This window comes from Sus scrofa, chromosome 6 (assembly GCF_000003025.6).
Source record: "Sus scrofa isolate TJ Tabasco breed Duroc chromosome 6, Sscrofa11.1, whole genome shotgun sequence".
NCBI lineage: Eukaryota > Metazoa > Chordata > Mammalia > Artiodactyla > Suidae > Sus > Sus scrofa.
Window position 1 is genome coordinate 88,584,349 of NC_010448.4, and position 22,901 is coordinate 88,607,249.

A 22,901-nucleotide genomic window follows, 5' to 3' on the forward strand; every position below is an offset into this window, starting at 1 on the left:
CAAAATCAGGATTTGAACTAAGGTGGTGAGAGAAGAGCAGGGTCAGATAAGAGAAATAACTAGAACTTAGGGTCAGCAAGACTAGGTGGAAGATTGGTTGTGGGGGTTGATGGAACAGAGGAAGTGACTCCCAGGTTTTGATTGGGGTAAACGGAGGAACAATAAGGCCAAAGAGAAAGATGAAAGCCTTGGGCATCTATCCAGAGAAAACCGTGACTCAAAAAGACACGTGTACTCCAATGTTCATTGCAGCACTATTTGCAATAGCCAAGACTTGGAGACAACCCAAATGTCCATTGACAGAGGAATGGATAAAGATGTGGTGCATATACACAATGGAATATTACTCAGCCATTAAAAGGAAAGAAATAACAGCATTTTTAGCAACATGGATGGACTTAGAAATTATGCTAAGCGAAGTCATTCAGACAATGAGACACCAACATCAAATGCTATCACTTACATGTGGAATCTGAAAAAAAAACACAATGAACTTTGCAGAACAGATACTGACTCACAGACTTTGAAAAACTTATGGTTTCCAAAGGAGACAGGTTGGGGGGTGGGGGCATGCGCTGGGGATTTCGGATGGAAATGCTATAAAATTGGGTTGTGATGATCATTGTACAACTGTAAATGTAATAAATTCACTGAGTTCAGAAAAAAAAAAAGCCTAATTTGCGACAAAGCGAGTTTTGAGGCGCCAGTGGACCACTCATGGATGCAGGAACCGAGAGGGGTTCTGACCTCCTCCCTTATCTTCGAAGAGGAGCTGAGAGAAGGTACGCAAGGGAAGAGCAGGAGACAGCTTCCCTCTCTCTTGGGTTATTCGGCAGCAGCTGCAGGAAGGGTGTGGAGGACCGCGAGACAAAGAGCGCGCGGCTCTGCCTTTGTCCGCGCGGCCCCTTTAAGAAGCGCGCCCCCAACTGCTAGCCCGCCTTGTATGCAAATTTGGCGGCGAAGCGGTAGCGCGCAGCTGATACCCGGGGACTGGGCTGCGGCGGTTAGTCCTCTCCCGGCCGCCGTCGCCTCCGACATATTGCCCGCAGAAGCTGCGGCGGCGAAGCAGAAAACGCCGGGGGGAGGAGATGGGTGAGCAGCGCGGGTCCGGCTTGGCCCGGCAACGGGCGCGCTCGGGGGTTAGGTTGGCCAAGCTGCTAATTGCTCCCCCACGCGGACAGGATCCTGGCGAGGGGAGGGGGAGGGGATGTGGTCGCAGAGGGACCCCGCCCCCTCCTTTCGTTTTGCGGGTGGGGCCTCTTGTGGGGGCGGGACATTGGAGCGGAGGGAGGGGCTTCTAAAATGTAGACGCTCCTGGGGGCTTTGGTGAGGACCCACTCTGAGGACTAGAGAGGGCGGGGTTTGGCAGTAGGCGTGGCCTTGATGCTAAGAGAGGCGTCCGTGTGCTGTAGGCCCTAGTGCAGGGGCAAACTTTCGGGGTTGCAGGGGCTTTGTACTGGGGGAGGTGGAGCAGGAAGGAGACCTTGCAGAAGAAGGGACCCCACTCTGGAACCGGGCTTCTGGGCAGAGAGAGCTTTTATTGGCTTGTAGGCAGGTTTTCTGGGCTGACAAGTGTGTGTGGGTGGGGCTTCTGGGTTGAGGGGCTTTATGTGGGTGCAGAGCTTCTAAAGAGGGGAGAGTGGGTGTGGGCAGAGCATTCGGACTGAAGGTGCCTGTGTGAGGTTTTCTAAGCCAGGAACAGTAGTGCGTGAACAGAGCTTTGGAGCTGGGGTCTGGTTGGGGGCAGAGCTCCTGGACAAGAACTTTTTGGAGATGTGTGGGAAGAGCTTCCAGGCTAGAAGCTAGGGCAGGGTGTGTGTGTGTGTGTGTGTGTGTGTGTGTGTGTAGAGCTTACAGGCTAGAAGCTAGGGCAGGGGTGTGTGTGGGTGGGTGGGTGGTTGTAGGTTGCTGTGCTGCCATGAGGAGATATGAACAGGCTATAACTCAGTGGGACTAGGGTGGTGCCCAGGATCTTTGTGCAGGGCAGTGCCTGGGACCTTGGGCTAGGCTGCTAAGCCTAGAGAAAGAGGTTGTGGGTCCAGCATTCTTCCAGAGCCCATATCCTTGACACTGTGCTCAGGCCCTAGGACCTGACCATGAGAATCCAGGATGCTCCTTGAGCTGGATCTTGGGTCCTGCAGGCAGAAACTTCAAGAGTACCCAGAAGTGTCAGCCTACAGAGATTTAGAGTATCCAAAAGGAGCAGTGTTCACCAACGCTAAGAGCACAAGCCCCAGACTCCCAGACTACCTATGACACAGTGAAAACTGAGTTTCCCAATCTGTGGAAAACCTACCTTGCTGGGTTCATTCCCTCATTAACATGTAGTTATTGCAGCCTTGCTTTATGGTGGGCACTGTGGTAAGGGGACAGGATACAGCGGTGGAAAAGACAGACCAAGGAAGTCCCTTGTGGCTCAACGGGTTAAGGATCTGACATTGTCGCAGTTGTGGCACAGGTTGCAGGTGTGGCATGGGTTAGTTCCCTGGTCTGCAAACTTCATGTCCCACAGGTGTGGCCAAAAAAAAAAAAAAATCAAGATAGTGACTGCTGGAGTTCCTGTTGTGGCTCAGTGGGTTAAGAACCCAACTTGTATCCATGAGGATGTGGGTTCAATTCCTGGCCTCACTCAGTGGGTTAAAAATCTGGCATTGCTGCAGGCTGCGGCATAGGTCACAGATGTGGCTCCAATCTAGTGTTGCTGTGGCTGTGGCATACGTAGGCCGGCAGCTACAGCTCCAATTAGACCTCTAGCCAAGGAACGTCCATATGCTGCAGGTGCAGCCCAGAAAAAAAAGAAAAAGATAGTGACTCCACTGATCTTCTGTTCTAGTGGGAAAGATAGACAATAAATATGTTAACGAATGAATTAGATAAAGTTGAAGTGTGAGGAGTTCCCGTTGTGGCTCAGTGGTTAATGAATCTGACTAGGAACCATGAGGTTTTGGGTTCGATCCCTGGCCTTGCTCAGTGGGTTAAGGATCCGGCGTTGCCATGAGCTGTGGTGTAGGTCGTAGACGCGGCTCAGATCCTGTGTTGCTGTGGCTCTGGTGTAGGCCGGCGGCTATAGCTCCAATTAGACCCTTAGCCTGGGACGCTCCATATGCCGTGGGAGTGGCCCTAGAAAAGGCAAAAAGACCAAAAAAAAAAAAAAAAAAAGTTGAAGTGTGAAAAAAATAGAAATAAGATAGAAAGTTACGGGGGCAGATACTTACCAAATGGCAGAGAACAGCTCTCCAGAGGATATAGCATCTGTAAAAGGTAGCAACAAGCTTGGTTTGCCCAAGGAGAGAAAGACCAGGCTGGCTGGAGCATGGAGATGCAGTAGAGAATGATAGGAGATGAGTTTGAAGAGGTAGTCAGGGTCTAGGAATAATGTCAGAGGAATGTCTGATTAAGTGACAGAATGAGGAGTTCCCATCGTGGCGCGGTGGTTAACGAATCCGACTAGGAACCATGAGCTTGTGGGTTCAATCCCTGGCCTTGCTCAGTGGGTTAAGGATCTGGCATTGCCATGAGCTGTGGTATAGGTCGCAGACACAGTTCGGATCTGGCGTTGCTGTGGCTCTGGCATAGGCTGGTGGCTACAGCTCCGATTGGACCCCTACCCTGGGAACCTCCATATTCGGCAGGAGCGGCCCTAGAAAAGGCAAAAGGCCAAAAAAAAAAAAAAAAAAAGTGGCAGAATGAGACACCAGGTAACGGATCCAATATCATTGCTGGTATCCTTGATATATGCCCTCTGGCTTGAGGATCTACCTTATGTTGAGCCCCACAGGAGGACGAAGAGGTCCCAACAGGACATCCTACTGTCGAAATCCACTCTGTGAGCCAGGATCTTCTGGGGGCTCTGGTGGGGGCCACACTTCCAGCGCATCTGTCACCAGTGTCCGTTCCCGTACCAGGTAAACTGCGTTCTGTCTCTTGCCCCTCACTGTGGGCTCACAGGAGCCATCTGGACAAAACACTCCCTGACTGGGCTCGGGGATGTGATACTCCAGATGCCAGATGGGGGCTTGAAGGGTAGGGAGCAACAGCAAAGTCCTAGAGGGTGCTCCCTGGGGCAAATCCATTGGGACATACTGTAATGACCCCAGAGGCCAGGATTCCAGTTATGGTTCTGCTCCTGATTTGCTCATGGCTTGGACAAGTGGGCCTCCTTTTCTTCATCTATAAAATGGATGTAATCTTCCTTCTCTTCCTGGGGAATTTGGAAAGCCAGAATAAGATTAGGGATAGGACAAGGCTATGTCAGCTCCCTTGTCTGGCAGGCAGGTTTAGGAAGACTCCATCCTTGCCCTGAACTGCTTTTCTGATCTGACCCGACATTCTTGTGCCCCAGCAGCCCTTGGTAGGATTCTCAGGTCAGCCTCTGATGTTGTTCCCTCCCACCTCCAGGAGCAGTTCTGGGACGGGCCTCTCCAGCCCTCCACTGGCCACTCAGACGGTTGTGCCCCTGCAGCACTGCAAGATCCCCGAGCTCCCAGTCCAGGCCAGCATTCTATTTGAATTGCAGCTTTTCTTCTGTCAGCTCATAGCCCTCTTCGTCCACTACATCAATATCTACAAGACAGTGTGGTGGTATCCACCCTCCCACCCACCCTCTCACACCTCCCTGGTAGGTGCCCAGCTGGGACCCCCTGTTGTGTGTATGTGTGTGAGAGAGAGAGACACACACACACAAACACATTTGGTTTCAGTTTAGCATGGCTTAGCAGGCACCCCATATGTTTGGCCTCGTGCTGGCCATGTAGGAGGAACAGGAAATGGATGATTCCTGAACGCTCACCCCTAATGTGCTCAGCGCCACACTATGCATTGTAAGGGTAGCAGAGATGAATCTGACACAGACTTTGTCTAAAGGAGCACAGAGCCTTAAGTCCTGTGCGGGGAAAGTCACAGGCATACGTGAGTGTTTCACGGAGCAGCAGGAGCTCTCTGCAGAAGGAGAGGGACAGGGGCACCAGTGATCGGAGCAAGAAGGCTCACACACCACTCTCTTATCTCCAGGAACTGTCCCACTTCCCTCCTCTGGGTCCTGTTCTACTCCTCTAGGTATTTTCCTGGTCTGACTCAGCTAGAGGCCTGTGAAGGTCAGAGAGTGGGGACAGTCCCAGTGGAAAGGACTGGGCAGGGGGAAGTGGGTATGTGAAAAGCCCATATATGGGCAGGGGGCCCACGTGACCCCCAGCCTCTGCCCGCCCCCCCCAACAGAACTTCCACCTGATCGACTTCAACTTGCTAATGGTGACCACCATCGTTCTGGGCCGCCGCTTCATTGGGTCCATCGTGAAGGAGGTGATTGGGTCCCAGAGGCTGGCCTGGGGACTTTGGGACTTCCCTTTCACCCTGGGAATGCCAAGGAGACGGGCCCAGCCCTTCCACCTCGAGGCGTCTCCTCGGGGCTCCCTTTGAACGTGGTTGAAGAACATTAGTCACAACCCATGGCTCTCGGAGTTTACTGGGTGCTGAGGGGAAGGATTTGCTTTGCCAGTTTCTGCCCAGCTTGCTGCCCCACATTTCCCTGGGTGGGCTCACGGGCCGTGCTGGGTGGGACTTGGGCACAGCCCCTGAGGCCTCCATCCAAAGCCCCATCCCGTCCTGTCTCGCCCTGACCCAGGCTTCTCAGAGGGGGAAGGTCTCCCTCTTTCGCTCCATCCTGCTGTTCCTCACCCGCTTCACCGTTCTCACGGCCACAGGCTGGAGTCTGTGCCGCTCCCTCATCCACCTCTTCAGGACCTACTCCTTCTTGAACCTCCTGTTCCTCTGCTATCCGTGAGTACCCCTCACTTCACCCCTCGCCACCTAGCACCTGTTCCTGACCTCTGCCCTGAGTGTGGCTGGATCACCAGGTCCCTGCTCCCAGAAGCCTCACGGGCAGACAGCAACAGTACCCTCTCATATTGTCTGACAACGCCACCCTGAGATCAAGACGATTAGCCTGTTTTTGCAAGAGCAGAAACTGAGACAGGCATTGTTTCCCTGAGATGCCACTGACGGGGAAGTCAGGATGGGGCTCAGGTCCGAGTGTATATCCCACAGTTCCTGGGAGATGGTGCACAGGCTTCCTCTTCCTCTCTCTTCCCTTCCAGTCTCTCTGGTTCTTTCTCTTTCCCTGTCTCCTGTGTGTCTTAGCGTTTATGGAATCTCTCAGTTCCTCCCCAGGTCTATGTGCATGCAAGTACCTGCATGTGTGAGTGTTTCTGGGTGGGTGTCTGTGCATGCAGCATGTGTGTGTGTGTTTCCATACAAGCATATCTGTATGTCTGTCTGTGAGTCTGCTTTGCTCACTCATTCCCTCCGTGTTGCCAGAACTCAGATGGTTAAGGATGGAAAGGTAGTATCTGAGCGGAGCCCAGGCCTGCCCCCTTTCTGCCCTGGAAGTGGGGAGAACTTTGGCAAGGGGTCCACTCTGGCCATTCCTGGGGCAGGCTCCTGGCTGCTTAGGCATTAACAGTAGTTTCCCAATCCCTGGGCTTTCTGGGTCATGAACTTCCTCGGGCTGGACCAGCTCTGTTCCCTGGGAAGCTTCAGAGCTAGACAGTCCTCCCTCTATATCTTGCGTGACCAAAAGGGCACTATCATGGGAGGAGCACGATCACACTTGCTTTAGTTATAACTGGTTTTTATTTTTTATTATTTTATCTTGGCCATGCCCACAACATGCAGAAGTTCTGGGACCAGGGATTGAACCTGAGCCATAGCAGTGACAACACTGAATCCTTAACTGCTAGGCCACCAGGGAACGTCTAGTTTTTTTAATTATAAGAGTGATATATGTTTCAGGCTTTGAACATAGAAAGTGAAAATCTCACATAATCTCAGTTCTCCAGAAAATGATTACTTGCAGCATATCCTTCAAGATTTTGTCTACAAGTGCACACACATACACACTTTTTAAAAACAGAAATGGGATTGATCTCTGTGCATAATATTGTACTGTTGACTACATTTTTCACACAGTCATGTAATTTGGTTATTTTTCCATGGCAACATATATGAATCTACCTCTTGTTTTTTGTTGTTTTTTTTTAATGGCCTCATCGTATTTCCATTGAATAGACTTTTCACATTGTGTTCTGTTTGTTTTCTTTTGGTGGACTTTTGAGTTGTTTGAGCTCAAAAGCTGAGCTTTTCCCTATTAGAAACAGTGGGGCAGGGAATATTCTTTTGCATCTATCTTTGCACACTTGTCCAGTATTTCTGTACAACAGATCCCCAGAAGTGGAATTACTGCACCAAAAGATATGTTTAATGTTTTTGATAGATATGGCCCTCCAGGATGTGCTGGTTGGAAATATCAGTAATTGGGGAGTTCCCATCGTGGCTCAGTGGAAACGAATCTGACTAGCATCCATGAGGACGCAGGTTCAATCACTGGCCTTGTTCAGTGGGTTAAGGATCCGGCATTGCTGTGAGCTATGGCATAGGTCGCAGACGTGGCTTGGATCCTGTGTTGTTTTGGCTGTGGTGTAGGCCAGCAGCTGTAGCTCTGATTCTACCCCTAGCCTGGAACCTCCATATGCCATGGGTGTGGCCCTAAAAAGCAAAAAATAAATCAATACAAAAATTTTTGTTAATGTAAGGCATGTTGTAAAAAATCAAATCTATTAGTGCTGGAAAGTTTATGAAGAAAAACAGCCTTTCACCCCACCCTCAGATTTTTAGTCCTACCTCTGAAAAGCAACTTTTTTCATTGGTTTCTCATTTTAAGTGTTTTTTTGAGTTACCTCCATAATTTTAGTATCCCTTTGCTTTTGTTTATTCTTTTAAAAATTTACGGATTGATTTTTATAGTTGGATAATAGGTTTAACTCATTAAAATTAAAATTAAAATATGTAGGAGTTTCTGTCGTAGCTCAGCAGAAACAAATCTGACTAGTATCCATGAGGACCCAGGTTTGATCCCTGGCCTCGCTGTGGGTTAAGGATCTGGCGTTGCTGTGAGCTGTGCTGTAGGTCACAGACACAGCTCAGATCCCATGTGGCTGCGACTGCGGCTGTGGCTGTGGCGTAGGCCAGTGGCTACAGCTCCATTTGACTCCTACCCTGGGAATCTCCATATGCCGTGAGTGCGGCCCTAAAAATATGTGTATATATGTATGTATGTGTGTATAGAAAAGAATGTAGAATGCAAATGTCAGCTCCCTGGACTCCTGTCTCCCAGCTACCAAGTTTCCCTTCCAAGAGGTAAACATTAGTGTTTCTTGTTTCTTGTATATCCTGGAAGTAAATGTTCTGTACAAATACAAACACAACCCCCACACACACGTATATGCACACATACATTGATTCCCTCTGAATGACAGATGAAGATTTAGTTCACTTTCCATCCATACTGTTCTAGTTCTAGTATTTGATAACTGTTATTGTTTTTAATTTTCTGTTATGCTTGTATTTTTATTCCATCAATAATAGTCAATGCCGGAGTTCCCATTGTGGCTCAGCAGAAACGAATCTGACTAGGATCCATGAGGACGCAGGTTTGACCCCTGGCCTTGCTCAGTGGGTTAAGGATCCGGCATTGCCATGGGCAGTGGTGTAGGTTGCAGATGTGGCTCAGATCTGGCGTTGCTGTGGCTCTGGTGTAGGCCAGCAGCTGTAGCTCTGATTTGACCCCTAGCCTGGGAACCTCCATGTGTCAAAGGTGTGATCCTAAAAAAGCAAAAATGATAATAATAGTAATAGTCAATGTCTTAATCCCTTTTCTATAAGAACATAATATTAGGAGCCCTACCCATCTACTTTTCCTCCCCTCTCCCTCCTCTCCCTTCCTGGCAGCTGAACTCTTTTATGTTGTCATACTTGACATTCATATTCTCCTATATAGCCACATTTAAGTCTTCCATTCTTTGTCTAAGGCTAATTCTAAAAATTAAAAGCTAATAAGTAGCCTTGATATTACTATGAATATGAAAATATCATTCACTGCATAGACAAAATTCCTTCTAAGTTACTGAGTTATAATCTTGGGCCTCTTGAAAAAGAAAATTCCTAGTGTCAAGGTCAAATGGTTTCTCTTTTCTTACATTCCATCAGTTGCTTAAAAGCACACCACATTTTGCTTCATATTTAGATTGTAACTTTCTTATATAGCTTTTTGTTTTTCTTGGAGTTTCTAATTGCCTTTCTTTTTTCTTGTTGACAAAAGAATGATGGGCCTTCATCATATCCTCGTTTATCCAGCCTGTCAATCATGCTACCTGTTGCCTGGAGTCCATTTTTCCCCCCAAAGACATCCCTCCTGGAGCCCTCCATCCTCCTGCTCCAGTCTGGAGTGGTTGCTCTTTAGGCCTGCTGTTCAGCTCTCAGCCTGGGACTTCCCTTCGCTGCCCTCCTGGGTTGGATCCACTGTTTCCTGGATCCCATGTCTTCCTCTTTCTTGGTTTTCTCCCTTATTTTGCTGGAGCGCATTATCAGGTAATTTCCTCAACAGGGGGTATGTGGGAGGTATATACATTCTGAGTCCTTGCATGTCTAAAAATGTCTTTATTCTGCCCTTATACTTGATTGATGGTTTGGCCAAATGTAGATTTCTAAGTTCAAATTCATACTCTCTCAAAATTTTGAATATTGCTCCATTGTCTCTAGCATCCAATATTTCTAATGAGAAGTCTGATGCTAGTTTCATTCCAGTTACTTTGTTGATAACTTGTTTTTTTCCTTGGAAAACTTTCAAGAATATTCTATCTTTTGATTGTTTGAAACTTCACAAGGAGGTGTCTGATGTGGAATTTTTGTCATCCATCTTATTAGAATTCTAGGACTTTTTTAACCTGGGGATTTGGGTATTTCTTCCGGTCAGAGAAATTTTCTTGTAGTATGGAATTCCCCTTGTGGCTCAGTGGAAACAAATCTGACTAGTATCCATGAGGACGTAGGTTCAATCCCTGGCTTTGCTCAGTGGGTTAAGGATCCAGCATTGCCATGAGTGTAGTGTAGATCAAAGACATGGCTCGGATCTGGCGTTGTTGTGGCTGTTGTATAGGCCAGCAGCTCCAGCTCCAGTTGGACCCCTAGCCTAGGAACCTCCATATGCCATGGGTATAGCCCTAAAACAACAACAACAACAAAAATTTTTTTTCTTCTATTATTTATTTGGTAATATCTTCCCTTCCTTTTTTTTTTTTTTTTTTCCTGTTCTCTGAGACTTCTCTTCATCAGATGGTAGACCTCAAAGATTGGTCATCTGTTTCTCTTACATTTTCCCTCATACTTTTTCTCTCTCTCCCTCCTTACCCTCTTTCTTTCTTTCTGTAGCTCTCTCTGTCTGTCTTTTTTCTCTCTTTTTACTTTGCCTTTAGGCAGATTTTCTCAACTCTATCTTCCAGATTTTTTATTGAGTTTTTTTTCAGCAATCATAGTTTTTCATCTCTAAGGCCTCTTGTTTTCCGATTGTCTTTTCGCATAGCATTCTGTTGTTTTAAAAATCTTATATTCCCTCAATTTTGTCTTTACCCTGGGGCCCATTTTTCTGTTTCATGCTGCTGGTTTTCTAAGTGTAGTTAGTTTCTTTGGTTATCCGTTTACATTTAAGAGTGGAGGATGAGTGGTTTGGGATGCATTTTCTCTCCCTCTGCCATTGTATATGTAAGTGAGAGGTGTGGCTGGCTCTTCTAAGTGTGTGGGCAGAGCACACTGACCAGTAGACTTTGCTTTAGGATGAGTGAGTGAGGTGCTAGCTGTCAGGGTGTGGGCCCCCATAGGCCAAAAAGAGGAGGGGTTATTATTACTCTAGGATGCCCTCATTAGAGACCTTAGGGTCTCCTCAGTTTATTCATTTTCTTTAGCGAAGAATCCTTCAGGGCAGATTGTGTCAGGCATGTGGGAGAATAGAGGGAATGACTCAAATTCAGGTCTTTGTTTAATCCCATTTGTTCTGCCCTGCTTCTCACTTCCACCCTCTATCAGATATGCTCACTTCAAGCCAGTCTCTCTCGGGGTCAGTCTGGGCAGATAAGTTCCTATGCCTAGTGCAGCTCTGTCCTGGCACATTCTAGACCTGTGCTCTCTGGTTTAGTAGCTTCTGGCTGCCTATTGTTATTGAACATTTGAAATGGGCTAGGTTGTATTGAAATGTGCTATTACTATAAAATATATACTGGATTCTGAAGATTTAGTTCAAAAAAAGAAAGTAAGTAAAAAAGCTCATTCATAAATAAAGACTATAGGTCGAAATAATATTTTATGTATTTTGGGTCAAGTAAAATAGAGTATTAAAATTAATTTCTTGGCGTTTCCTTTGTGGTTCAGCAGTTAACGAACCTGACTAGGATCCATGAGGATGCAGGTTTGATCCCTGGCCTCGCTCAGTGGGTTAAGGATCCAGTGTTGCTGTGGCTGTGGTGTCAGCTGGCAGCTATAGCTCTGATTCAACCCCTAAGCTGGGAACTTACGTATACCCTGTCAGTGTGGCCCTAAAAAGCAAAAATAATAATAATAATAATAATTTCTTTTTTTAATATGGCTAATGGAAAATTTTAAATTACACATGTGACTCTATTTCTATATGACAACACTGCTCTAGATGTTGATTCCTTCTTCATCTGTCAGCATGTTTCCAACTGCTCTCTGAATTTGTCGGGATCACTTATATACTGATAACCCCCACTCCCATCCTTTTTTTGCTGATGTGTATCTTTTTTCTACTTGTATGTATTTTCTACATTGATCCTGTCACATCTTGGGTGGAGAGAATGAAAGGGAGTCTGCCGTCCTGCATGGGAAGTTGTTCCTAACTTGTGACCTGTCAGAGCAGCCACTTGCCATTACCAAACAATTTAATTGTATCGACTGTCCTTCTTAAAGGCAAAGCCAGGAATTTTTTTTTTTTTTTTTTTTTTTTAAGGCCACACTATGGCATATGGAAGTTTCCAGGCTAGGGGTCACATTGCAGCTGCAGCTGCTGGCCAATACCACAGCCACAACAGTGTGGGACCTGAGCTGCAGCTGCGACCTAAACCACAGCTCATGGTAACGGCGGATCCCTGACCCACTGATCAAGGCCAGGGATCAAACCCACATCCTCATGGATACTAGTCGGGTTCATTTCCACCGTGCCACAACGGGACCTCCAGAAAGATTCTTAAGTAATTGTCCTTAAGTTTGAGTCAGAGGCCATTGTATGTTCATGTAGGTGCCCCACTCCCTCATTCCCACCGAGCAGAGTGTTTTGGGAATCTCATTTCAGTGTTCTTTACTGGCCCACAGAATCATTGGCCTGCTTCTTTTCTGAACAAATTGTGCTGATTTTCTACTCTGGGCCAGACACCATGCTGGGCACTGTTGCAAAGATTAAAACAGAGTATCTATAAAAACACTACCATAATGCCTGTCTGAGCGTAGAGAATCAACATGGCCTATGTAACTTAAGACAAGTGAAGGAAACCGAGGCTCATAGAGGTGACATAACTTGCCCTAAATCACAGCACTAGTAAGTGGCAGAGCTGGGATTTTAATCCTGGCCTATGTGACCACAAAGGTTATGCCCTTAACCTAAATTTTCTAAGTTATTGTACTTGAACCTTACCTCGAGGAAAGTGGTAGCTTTCCCATTTTATAGACCAGAAAGCAAAACCCAAAGAGACTAATTGTAGGAGTACCCAAGAACACTCATATATTCCTTCTTGGAAGTTCAGAATAAAGGAAGAAAACATTGCTATAGATTAAAAAAACAGCATTCTTATTGGCTCTAGCTCCTGGTAGCAGCCCAGGGACCCTTCTGCAGCTGTGTCTGAGGACCTGGGGAAATTGAAAGGTGTAAACTAAAACAAGGAATGCCTAAAAAAACTAAACCAGGAGTTCCCTTGTGGCACAGCAGGTTAATGATCCAGTGTAGTCGCTGTAGCAGCTCGGGTCACTGCTGTGGCATGGGAATGTAGAACAAACAAACTAAAACAAAATGAAAAAACAAAGAATGCATGTAAAGTGCACCTATCACAAAGTTCCACATTAATTATCTTCCCTTCTGGGTTATGGGTCTGTCTAGTTTTCTCCTTAAAAGATACCAGCCACACACTCCACCCCTTGAATAATTAGCTTCAGCTCTGACCTTAGGGTACTCCTCAGAGGAATGAGTTTGTACTGTTCAGGGGCCCATTTCAGTGCCTCACACATGATAGACACACAATAAATATTGTTCCTGAACTACCCTCCTCTGCAGAACAAAAAGCTGCCTCTAACACATGCACTCGTGACAGTTTCTACCTCTCTTTTGCGGTAACACATACAACGTACTTTTTTTTTTTTTCTGTCTTTTTAGGACTGCACCTGCAGCAGATGGAGGTCCCCAGGCCACAGCCACAGCATCATGGCCTCGAAGCCACGTCTGCGACCTACACCACAGCTCACAGCATCACCGGATCCTTAACCCACTGAGCGAGGCCAGGGATCGAACCTGTGTCTTCATGGATGCTAGTCGGGTTCATTAACCGATGAGCCATGGCAGGAACTCCAACACGTACATTTTAAATTAATGAATTACCCATAGTATTTGTTGGCTATCTGTCTTGATCTCTGGTACCAGACAGTTCTGGATTGGAATTCCAGCTTCATTACTTCCTTACTCATTGTGTGACCTTTCAGAATCCACTCCACCTTTCTTTTTTTTTTTTTTTTTTTTGTCTTTTTGCTATTTCTTGGGCCGCTCCCGTGGCATATGGAGGTTCCCAGGCTAGGGGTCGAATCGGAGCTGTAGCCACTGGCCTACACCAGAGCCACAGCAACGTAGGATCCGAGCCGCGTCTGCAGCCTACACCACAGCTCACGGCAACGCCGGATCGTTAACCCACTGAGCAAGGGCAGGGACCGAACCCGCAACCTTATGGTTCCTAGTCGGATTCGTTAACCACTGCGCCACCACGGGAACTCCCACTCCACCTTTCTGAGCTACAGCTTCCTCAGCTGAAAAGGCCACAAAATAACAATACCTAACAGAGTTAGGAGAAATAAAAGAAGAGAATGCTTGTAAAGCACTGAGTCCAGTGTCTGGAGTATGGGTTGTGGCCAGTGAACGTGGGCCATGGTGACTTCTGCTGGTCAGCAATAGACTGTGAGGCCAGAACTCATGTCTTGCTTTCCACTGCATCCTCGCTGCTCAGCACAATGCCTGGCGCACACTCGGTGTTAACATGTTGAATGGCTGACCGTTGGCTGGGAGGCTGGATGGCTAGAAGGATGGGTGAAGTCTCCCCTCTGAGCAGCCAGGAGACCTAAAGTCTGAGGAGGAAAGTCCCTCAGTGGTTAAGGGTCGGGATCCTGGCCCCTGGGCAGGCCTGCCCTCACCGCTGTCTTCCCCAGCAGGTTTGGGATGTACATTCCGTTCCTGCAGCTCAACTGTGACCTCCGCAAGACCAACCTCTTCAGCCACATGGCCTCCATGGGTCCCCGGGAGGCAGTCAGTGGCCTGGCACGGAGCCGGGACTACCTGCTGACGCTGCGGGAGACATGGAAGCAGCACACGCGGCAGCTGTATGGCCCAGATGCCATGCCCACCCACGCCTGCTGCCTGTCGCCAAGCCTCATCCGCAGCGAGGTAGAGTTCCTCAAGATGGACTTCAACTGGCGCATGAAGGAAGTGCTGGTCAGCTCCATGCTGAGTGCCTACTACGTGGCCTTTGTGCCCGTCTGGTTCGTGAAGGTGCGTTAGCTTAACCCAGGGAGGGCTGGGGCCTCACCCTGCTGCCTGCCCCCCAGGAGCCCTCCTGCTACTCCTGCATAAGTAACTCTGCTGCTTTGGATGAGATTCCCATCTGTTCTCTTGGCCAGAGTGACTACTGCTTTCATTTTAGAGTGGAAAAAACATGGCTCGCTGAGCGGAAGTGGCCTGCACAAGGTCACCCAGCCAGTGAGGGGGCCATGTCATTGTTGTTCACATCACTTGACAACAAAAGGCAGTGACTTTGTATTTCAGTGTGGCCATTTTGGCACAGGCACGTCTCAGGGTCCTGCTTTATCATTCAGTGTGAAAGCCAGGATTCATCCAGGTCTGAGTGATGCTGAAAGCCTGTGCTCTCTGTCTCTGGCTTGTAGGGCCATCTGGGAAGGGACCTCCCCAGCTGACAATGGGCTGGACACACTTCTCCAAGGATGGGCTGCCCTGGATGATGGGGGTTGAGAGGACCTCTTGTCTGTTAGGCACCTACAACATGCTAGAGTTTTCAAGAACGTTATAATCCTGCTCAAGTCTCTCAGAGGTGGTTACTCTTACCCTCACTTCATAGATGAGGAAGCTTGGAGTTCCCATGTGGCTCAGCAGGTTACAGACCCAACTAGTATCCAAGAGGATGCGGGTTCAATCCCTGGCCTCACTCAGTGGGTTAAGGATCTGGCGTTGCTGTAAGCAGTGATATAGGGCACAGATGCAGCCTGGATCCCATGTTTCTGTGGCTGTGGTATAGGCCGGCAGCTGCAGCTCTGATTCAACCCCTAGTCTGGGAACTTCCATATGCCACAGGTACAGCCCCAAAAAGCAAAAAAAAAGAAAAAGAAAAAGAAAAAAATAGATGAAGACGCTAGAGCTCAGAGAAGTGAAATGACTTACCTGAGGTCCCATAGCGAATAAGCAGCAGAGCCAAGATTTGAACTCATTTTTGTTGGACCGCAGACCCTGTTCTCTGACTCAGAGTGGTTGGCAGTGGGAGCATTTCTCTGTGTAGAAAACTTAGCAGTGAGCACAGGGTTTAAGTGCACCATTAAGCCGCCTTTGTTAGGTGTTTGATCCTTGGTCTCAGGCCACCCCCGGGTCTCTGGGGCTGTCTGGACCTCCGAGGCAGATGGAATCAGGGAAGGGGGAGGAAGGGAGGCCATTAGGGGTGTCCCAGGCCTTACCCACCTTCCCACTGCCCCCAGAACACACATTACTATGACAAGCGCTGGTCCTGCGAGCTCTTCCTGCTGGTGTCCATCAGCACCTCAGTGATCCTCATGCAGCACCTGCTGCCTGCCAGCTACTGCGACCTGCTGCACAAGGCCGCTGCCCACCTGGGCTGCTGGCAGAAGGTGGACCCAGCGCTGTGTTCCAACGTGCTGCAGCACCCGTGAGTTGCCCTTCCCCGACTCACCCAACCCCAGCTCCCCTGGTCAATGTCTGGAGTCACTAGCACCCTCCCCTAACCGATTCTCTCCCCTCCCCCTGCAGCTCATCAATTCATTTATTTAGTTATCAAATAGGTTTTTTTTTTTCTTTTTTTGGCAAGACCAACAGCAGAGCAAATAGTTTTTGAGCGTGTTTTGCAGGGCCCAGGAAGGACCTGTCCCCTGTCCTTGGGTAACTTTCAGTGTCCTGGAGATAGGGTGGGGGGCAGGTGGTAAATTCATGGACCTGTTGACTTTCTCATTCACGGACTTACTCGTTGACTGATTTGCTCACGCATCCATTCATTGCTTCCCTCTTTCCACTCACTCATCCATTCAGTCAGTGGGTCATCTGCTTTTTCAGCAAACATTTACTTCCGCCTCATCCATCCCAGACCTGGTGCTGTGTATCCAAGCTGCCGTGAGCTTGGACTTTGACCTAAAGGCAGAGGGGCGCTATGGAGGGTTTTGAACAGTGGAGGGACCCATTCCCAAGTGTGCCTTAGAAACATCCATCTGATAACAGGAAATGGTCTCTGTTAGTTGACGACATACCCTGGCCAGGGGAGGACCACCACATGGAGCAAATGGCTTAGATGAGACCCCTTGAGGAGTTCACAGTCTGGTGGGGGTGACGGCTGTGTACACAGAGTTAGGATGAGGGAGCTGAAAGGGACCCAGCTGCAGGCTGGCATTGCCCTCAGAGCAAAGGCAGAAGTCACCCTGCTCAGGAGCCCTTAGGTGCTGGGCTGTCCTCCCCTCAGCCTGACCCATCCTTCCCGGTGCCTAGCCTCTCCACAGCCCTTCATCACAGTGGTTCCACCCAGGTTATGCTAATTGTCCTGCCTGTATTCCCCCATTAGACTGGAAGCTCCTCAAGGCTGGGATCACCTCTGAATCACATCTGAGTCTTGGGCCCAGCACAAAGCCCGGCAGAGAAGAGGCCCCTAGGACAGGTTTGTAGAGGTAGGCCCACAGAGGTGCAAAGGGAGGCCACAGAGGCCAAGCCTCCTGACATTGGCCCTCCATGCTAATCAGGGTCCCTCTCAGACTTCATCCAAGTGGTTCAGAAAAGGGATGGGTATTATGGGACGATGGGGGCTTGGTTAGCCTCAGGCTCTGAGGGGGTTGGGGGTGGAAAAATACTCCATGGCTGAACATAGGGATAAACCCGTCCATGGCTCACCGTGGTCCCCAGATAAGACCCAGGCTCCTTCACATGACTCCCCGTGATGAACAGGGTCCTGCCAGCCCTTTCTGCCTTGTCTCTTCCCACGCCCAGACTTGTACTCCTCTCTAGCCAGACCCAGTCTCTTTGGATCCTCAAAGTCTATATGTTCTTTTGTATCCAGGCTTTTGCATATGATGCGTGTTTTGCCTGCAATGCTCTTTCCAGCTTCCCTTTCCTGTTTAATTTCTGTTCATCCTTCAGCATTGTACTTCCTCCAGGAACACTTTCCTGACCACCCAGGATAGGTTCAATGCCCTGCCCTCTGCTCCCCCGACCCCACAATCCCATGATCATTGCACCTAACGCTTTCTGCTGTGTTTGCTCAGTTACTTGCCTGTCATTCCAGGACTAAAGCTCCTGGAGGTCAGGGTCCTTGTCTGTTAAACAGTCGACCGTCTCCTCACTTCTGGAAAAATGCCTGGCTTGTGATAGGTCCACAGCAAATTTTTGTTTGTTTATTTATTTTTTTGGTCGCCCCCCTCAGCATATGGCGTTCTTGGGCCAGGAATCAGATCCAAGCTGCAGTTTCGACCTACGTCACAGCTGCCCAACAGCAGATCCTTTAACCCACTGTGCTGAGCTGGGGATCAAACTTGCATCTTGGCACTGCAGAGATGCTGCTGATCCCATTGCACCACAGCAGGAACTCCCACAGCAAATTGTGTGTGTGTGTGTGTGTGTGTGTGTGTGTGTGTGTGTGTATGTATAGTCCTTTTTTTAAGATAAAATTTACATACAGCAAAATGCACAAATATTTTTTTTTCTTTTTGGCCATCTCGTGGCACATGGAGTTCCCAGACAAGGGATCAGATCTGAGCTGCAGTTGTGACCTAAGCCACAGCTGCAACAACACAAGATCCTTAACCCCCTATGCCAGGCTGGGGATCAAGCCTGTGTCCCAGGGCTCCTAAGATGCCGACAATCCCTTTGTACCACAGTGGGAACTCCCACAAATCTTCAAGTATACAATTCTTTGTGTTTTGATAAAGACATACACACCCATGTAGCCCATCCTCCATCAAGATATAGAACATTTACAGCCCCTCAGAAAGGTCTTTATGCCCCTTCCCCATGACCCCCTCCGCCTGGCAAGCATCTTTTCACTTCCTTTCACCATAGCTTAGTTTTGCCTCCAAAACACATATATTAAATTATACAGTAGGTATTCTTGGGTCCAGTTTTTTCCATTCGGCATAATGTCTACAAAGTTCATCCGTGTTGTTGTGTATAATCTGGTAACTGTTTTTAAATGAAGAAATCAATAGGACAAGAGCATGAGAGTGAGCTTCTTGCAGACGTGATTCTCAGTCCTCTGGCCCCGGACACTTGGAGTTACTGAGAGGTCTCACAGAACACTGAAAAAATATTCCCTGGTCCAAAAACCTTATCTGCATGCTCACTGGGGCCTCTCTGTGCCAGGCCTTGTGATGTGCTGCAAAGACACAGAAATAAATTGGACACCATCCCTTCCCATCAGCGCTCCCAGACCAATGAGGGATACAGGCAGATAAATAATTGACAAAGCACTGAGGAGAGTGGACCAGTAACCACGAGGTTGCGGGTTTGATCCCTGGCCTCACTCAGTGGATTAAAGATCCGACGTTACCGTGAGCTGTGGTGTAGGTCGAAGATGCAGTTCAGATCCTGCGTGACTGTGGCTGCGGCATAGGCTGGCAGCTACAGCTCCGATTCAACCCCTAGCCTGGGAACCTCCATAGTCCTTGGATGTGGCCCTAAAAAGAAAAAAAAAGGCTCCTGAACTCTTTGGGGAGTTTGGGAAAGGCTTTCTGGAGGATCTTAGATTTCAAAAGATGACAAAGAACCTGCCAGAAAGATGAAGCATCAGGAAGGGCAGTCCGATGGGGAGGAGCACCTTATGCAGAGGCAGGAGCAGTTAGGTGTGCTGGATGAGCCGGAAGCTTGAGCAGGTTCTGTGCAGTGTTAGTCCACACAGCCCTAGAGGCCAGGCCAAATCCTTGGGGACCTGACTCCCGGAGCACTGGAAAGCTTTGAAAAGGTTTGGGGAAGAGAATTGTCAGGTTCAGCTTGGTATCTTCCAAAGACCACCCAGGGTTCTCCTGTGGTACAGCAAGTTAAGTATCTGGCATTGTCACTGCAGTGGCTTGGGTCACTACTGTGGTGTGGGTTTAATCCCAGGCCCAGGAACTTCCACATGCCACAGGTGTTGGCCAAAAAATACAGAACCGGAGTTCCCATTGTGGCTCAGTGGGTTAAGAGTCTGACATAAGGAGTTCCATGGCTCAGGGGAAACAAATCTTACTAGTAACCATGAGAGAATGTGGGTTCGACCCCTGGCCTCTCTCAGTGGGTTATGGATCTGCATGGCTGTGGCGGTGGCTATGGCAAAGGCCGGCAGCTACACCTCCGATTGGACCCCTAGCCTAGGAACTTCCATACACTGCATGTGCAGCCCTAAAAAGACAAAAGAATCTGACATAATGTCCGTAAGGATGTTGGCTTGATCCCTGGCCTTGCTCAGTAGGTTAAGGATTCGGCGTTGCCATGAGTTGTGGTGTAGGTCGCAGATGCAGCTTGGATCCCACGTTGTTGTGGCTCTGGTGTAGGCTAGTGGCTACAGCTCCGATTCGACCCCTAGCCTGGGAACCTCCATATGCCATGGGAGCGGCCCTGAAAAGGCAAAAAGACAAAAAAAAAAAAAAGAATGCAGCTTAGATCCACCGTTGCTGTGGCTGTGGTGTAGACCAACAGCTACAGCTCCAATTCAACCCCTGCCTAGCCTGGGAACTTCCATATGCTGCAGGTATGCCCCCCCCCAAAAAAAATATACCAAAGACCCCTCAGCTTAGGCAGCTGTGTGGTGGACTGCTTAGAGGCTGGAGGTGAAATTGATTGGAGGCTAGATGAAGAAAATGAGCCCAGGGAGGGAAGAGGGTTTTCTTAAAATCCCTCAGAGACATGAATGTCAGCCCTAACCCTCCCTACTCCCAGGGCAGTGGCTTTCTCATGATTCTTACCCCACTTTACAGAAGAGGCAACTGAGACCCAGAAAAGGAAAGTCACTGTGTCTGAATGATAGCAATGGGAGTAGAGCCCTGCTGGTCACCCCATGCCTAGTCTTCCAGCATCCCCTTGTGTGGGTGAGCCGGGTATAAGGGATTCTGTTGGGCTGTGTCTCCAGGTGGACTGAAGAGTGCATGTGGCCACAAGGCGTGCTGGTGAAGCACAGCAAGAACGTCTACAAAGCAGTGGGCCACTACAACGTGGCCATCCCCTCCGACGTCTCTCACTTCCGTTTCCACGTGAGTCTCCTCCCCTGGGAAGGAGGGTGGGGCCTGATCTAGAGGGCAAACTAGGCAGAAAGGTGATGCCATAGCAGGAGAAGGCTATTTTCACTATTTCCCAAACCCCAAAGAAGACAGCGCACACATGCAGCCCAGGAACAGCCATGCAAGTGATCACGTCATAAACATAGCTCACTTGGAACCAGATCTTTGAAAACATTGAGTGGCAGTGGAAGAGATGATAAAAGGAGGGGTTCTTGGTGGTGAGAATAACTACGATCATCATTTCTGGAAATTCCCTGGTGGTCTAGTGTTGGGATTTGGCGCTTACATCACTGTGGCCTGAGTGCAATCCTTGGTCTGGGAACTGGATTCCAAAAAAAAGAAAAAAGCAAAGAAACGTCATCATTCCTTATTGTGTGCCAGGCACTGTGGTAGGCACTTCTGTGTATCCTTGCAATCAGTCTGCACCGCAACCTTGTGTATGAGAGAAATACCAGGGCTATCCCAGGTTTCAGGTACTGAAATCGGCTTAGAGGGTTTACTTGTTCCGAAGGTTTCCTACTGGGAAGCTTGGAAAATAATGGTAATGGCTGATGGTCCTAGCACTATGGAAAAGGGCCGCTCAGCAGCATCTGGGCTGGTCTCCATTTTACTGTCAAAATCCTTTTTTCCAACATGGTCATAAAGTAAAATTTGATGTATAGGGGACCACATGGTGCTTCTCTATTTGAAAGGGTTGGACTTCCCTTCACGTTCTGCCCCCACTGCAGTAGCCCCTAAAGACCTCCCCAGGAGTTCCCACTGTGGCTCAGGGATAACGAACCCAACTAGTATCCATGAGAATGCGGGTTCGATCCCTGGCCTCAGTGGATTAAGGATCCAGTGCTGCCATGTGCTGTGGTACAGGTTGAAGACGCTGCTCAGATCTGGCACTGCTGCGGTTATAGAGTAGGCTGGCAGCTGCAGCTCCAATTCGACCCCTAGCCTGGGAACTTGCATAAGCCACAAGTGCGGCCCTAAAAAACAAACAAACAAACAAAAAATGGAATTCCCATTGTGGCTCTGCAGGTTAAGAACCCGACTAGTATCCATGAGGATTCTGGTTTGATCCCTGGCCTTGCTTGGTAGGTTAAGGATCCAGCATTGCCAAAAGCTGTCAAAAATGTGACTCGGATCTGGTGTTGCTGTGGCTGTAGCGTAGGCCAGCAGCCACAGCTCCAATTCGACCCCTAACCTGGGAACCTCCATATGCCACAGGTGCAGCCCTAAAATGAAAGAAAGAAGTCAATTAGGGATCTTAAACAACTTATGTGTTTTAAGCAGTATTGGCAGAAAGAACACCACAAACAAAGGCAGAGGTAGCAAGGTCCACGCCCAACCCTCCAGAGGCTTCCTCCCCACCCAGGTCTGCATGGGGCCCCAAGAGCCTGACCCCTTCACTGGCCCACCCAGAACCCCCATCCAAGAGGGGGGGCTTCTGGGCCATACTTTCCAGCCCTTGCCTACTCTTTCCCCGGCAGTTCTTTTTCAGCAAACCCCTGCGGATCCTCAACATCCTTTTGCTGCTGGAGGGCGCGGTCATCGTCTACCAGCTGTACTCCTTAATGTCCTCTGAAAAGTGGCACCAGACCATCTCACTGGCACTCATCCTCTTCAGCAACTACTACGCCTTCTTCAAGCTGCTGCGGGACCGCCTGGTACTGGGCAAGGCCTACTCGTACTCTGCCAACCCCCAGAGGGACCTAGACCACCGGTTCTCCTGAGCCCCAGGGCGACCCCAGGGACCACATCCAGGCTTCAGCCAGGGGCTCTCTGGGAGGGGGCTTTTGGGGAGGGTTGGGTGAGGGCAAAAAAAACACAAAAACAGACAAAAAAAATCCACCAGAGCTTTGTATTTTTGTTACATACTGTTTCTTTCTTTGATAATTGATGTGATTATCAGGGGGGGAAAAAGTCCTATTTTTATACTCCCAATAAACCCGTGTCCTGTATTTCTTTCTCTTCTTGCCGGTCAGGTGGATAGCAGAGGTGTGGGATTCTGGGCCAGAAAGCCCTGTGTGTGGCTGCTGGGGCCCCTGGCAGCTCTGCCTTCTCCAGTGGAGAAGAGGTGAGGAGATGGCAGAGGCAGGCCTTGTCTTTTTTTTTTTAGGGCCTCACCTGTAGCATATGGAGGTTCCCAGGCTAGGGGTCCATTTGGAGCTGTAGACGCCAGCTTACACCACAGCCATGGCAACGCTAGATCTGAGCCACATCTTTGACCTACACCACAGCTCATGGCAACGCTGGATCCTTAACCCACTGAGCAAGGCCACAAATTGAACCTGTGTCCT

General features: G+C 48.8%; 1 protein-coding gene across 6 annotated transcripts; it reads left to right on the plus strand.

The window, feature by feature from the left end:
• TMEM39B (transmembrane protein 39B) lies at positions 943–22,562 on the plus strand. Of its 6 annotated transcripts, none has more exons than XM_021095796.1 (9): positions 943–1,092; positions 3,779–3,905; positions 4,399–4,618; positions 5,215–5,298; positions 5,621–5,775; positions 14,302–14,638; positions 15,850–16,037; positions 20,466–20,586; positions 22,092–22,562. In XM_021095796.1, exons 1-9 carry the CDS (start codon positions 1,089–1,091, stop codon positions 22,332–22,334), a joined length of 1,479 nt encoding a protein of 492 aa, XP_020951455.1. In that variant the 5' UTR covers positions 943–1,088; the 3' UTR covers positions 22,335–22,562. The 6 variants fall into 6 exon arrangements, with proteins under 6 accessions (XP_020951455.1, XP_020951459.1, XP_020951456.1 ...); XM_021095799.1 differs by lacking the exon at positions 943–1,092 and adding an exon at positions 1,154–1,326; XM_021095801.1 differs by lacking the exons at positions 5,215–5,298; positions 5,621–5,775 and having other exon boundaries at positions 1,037–1,092.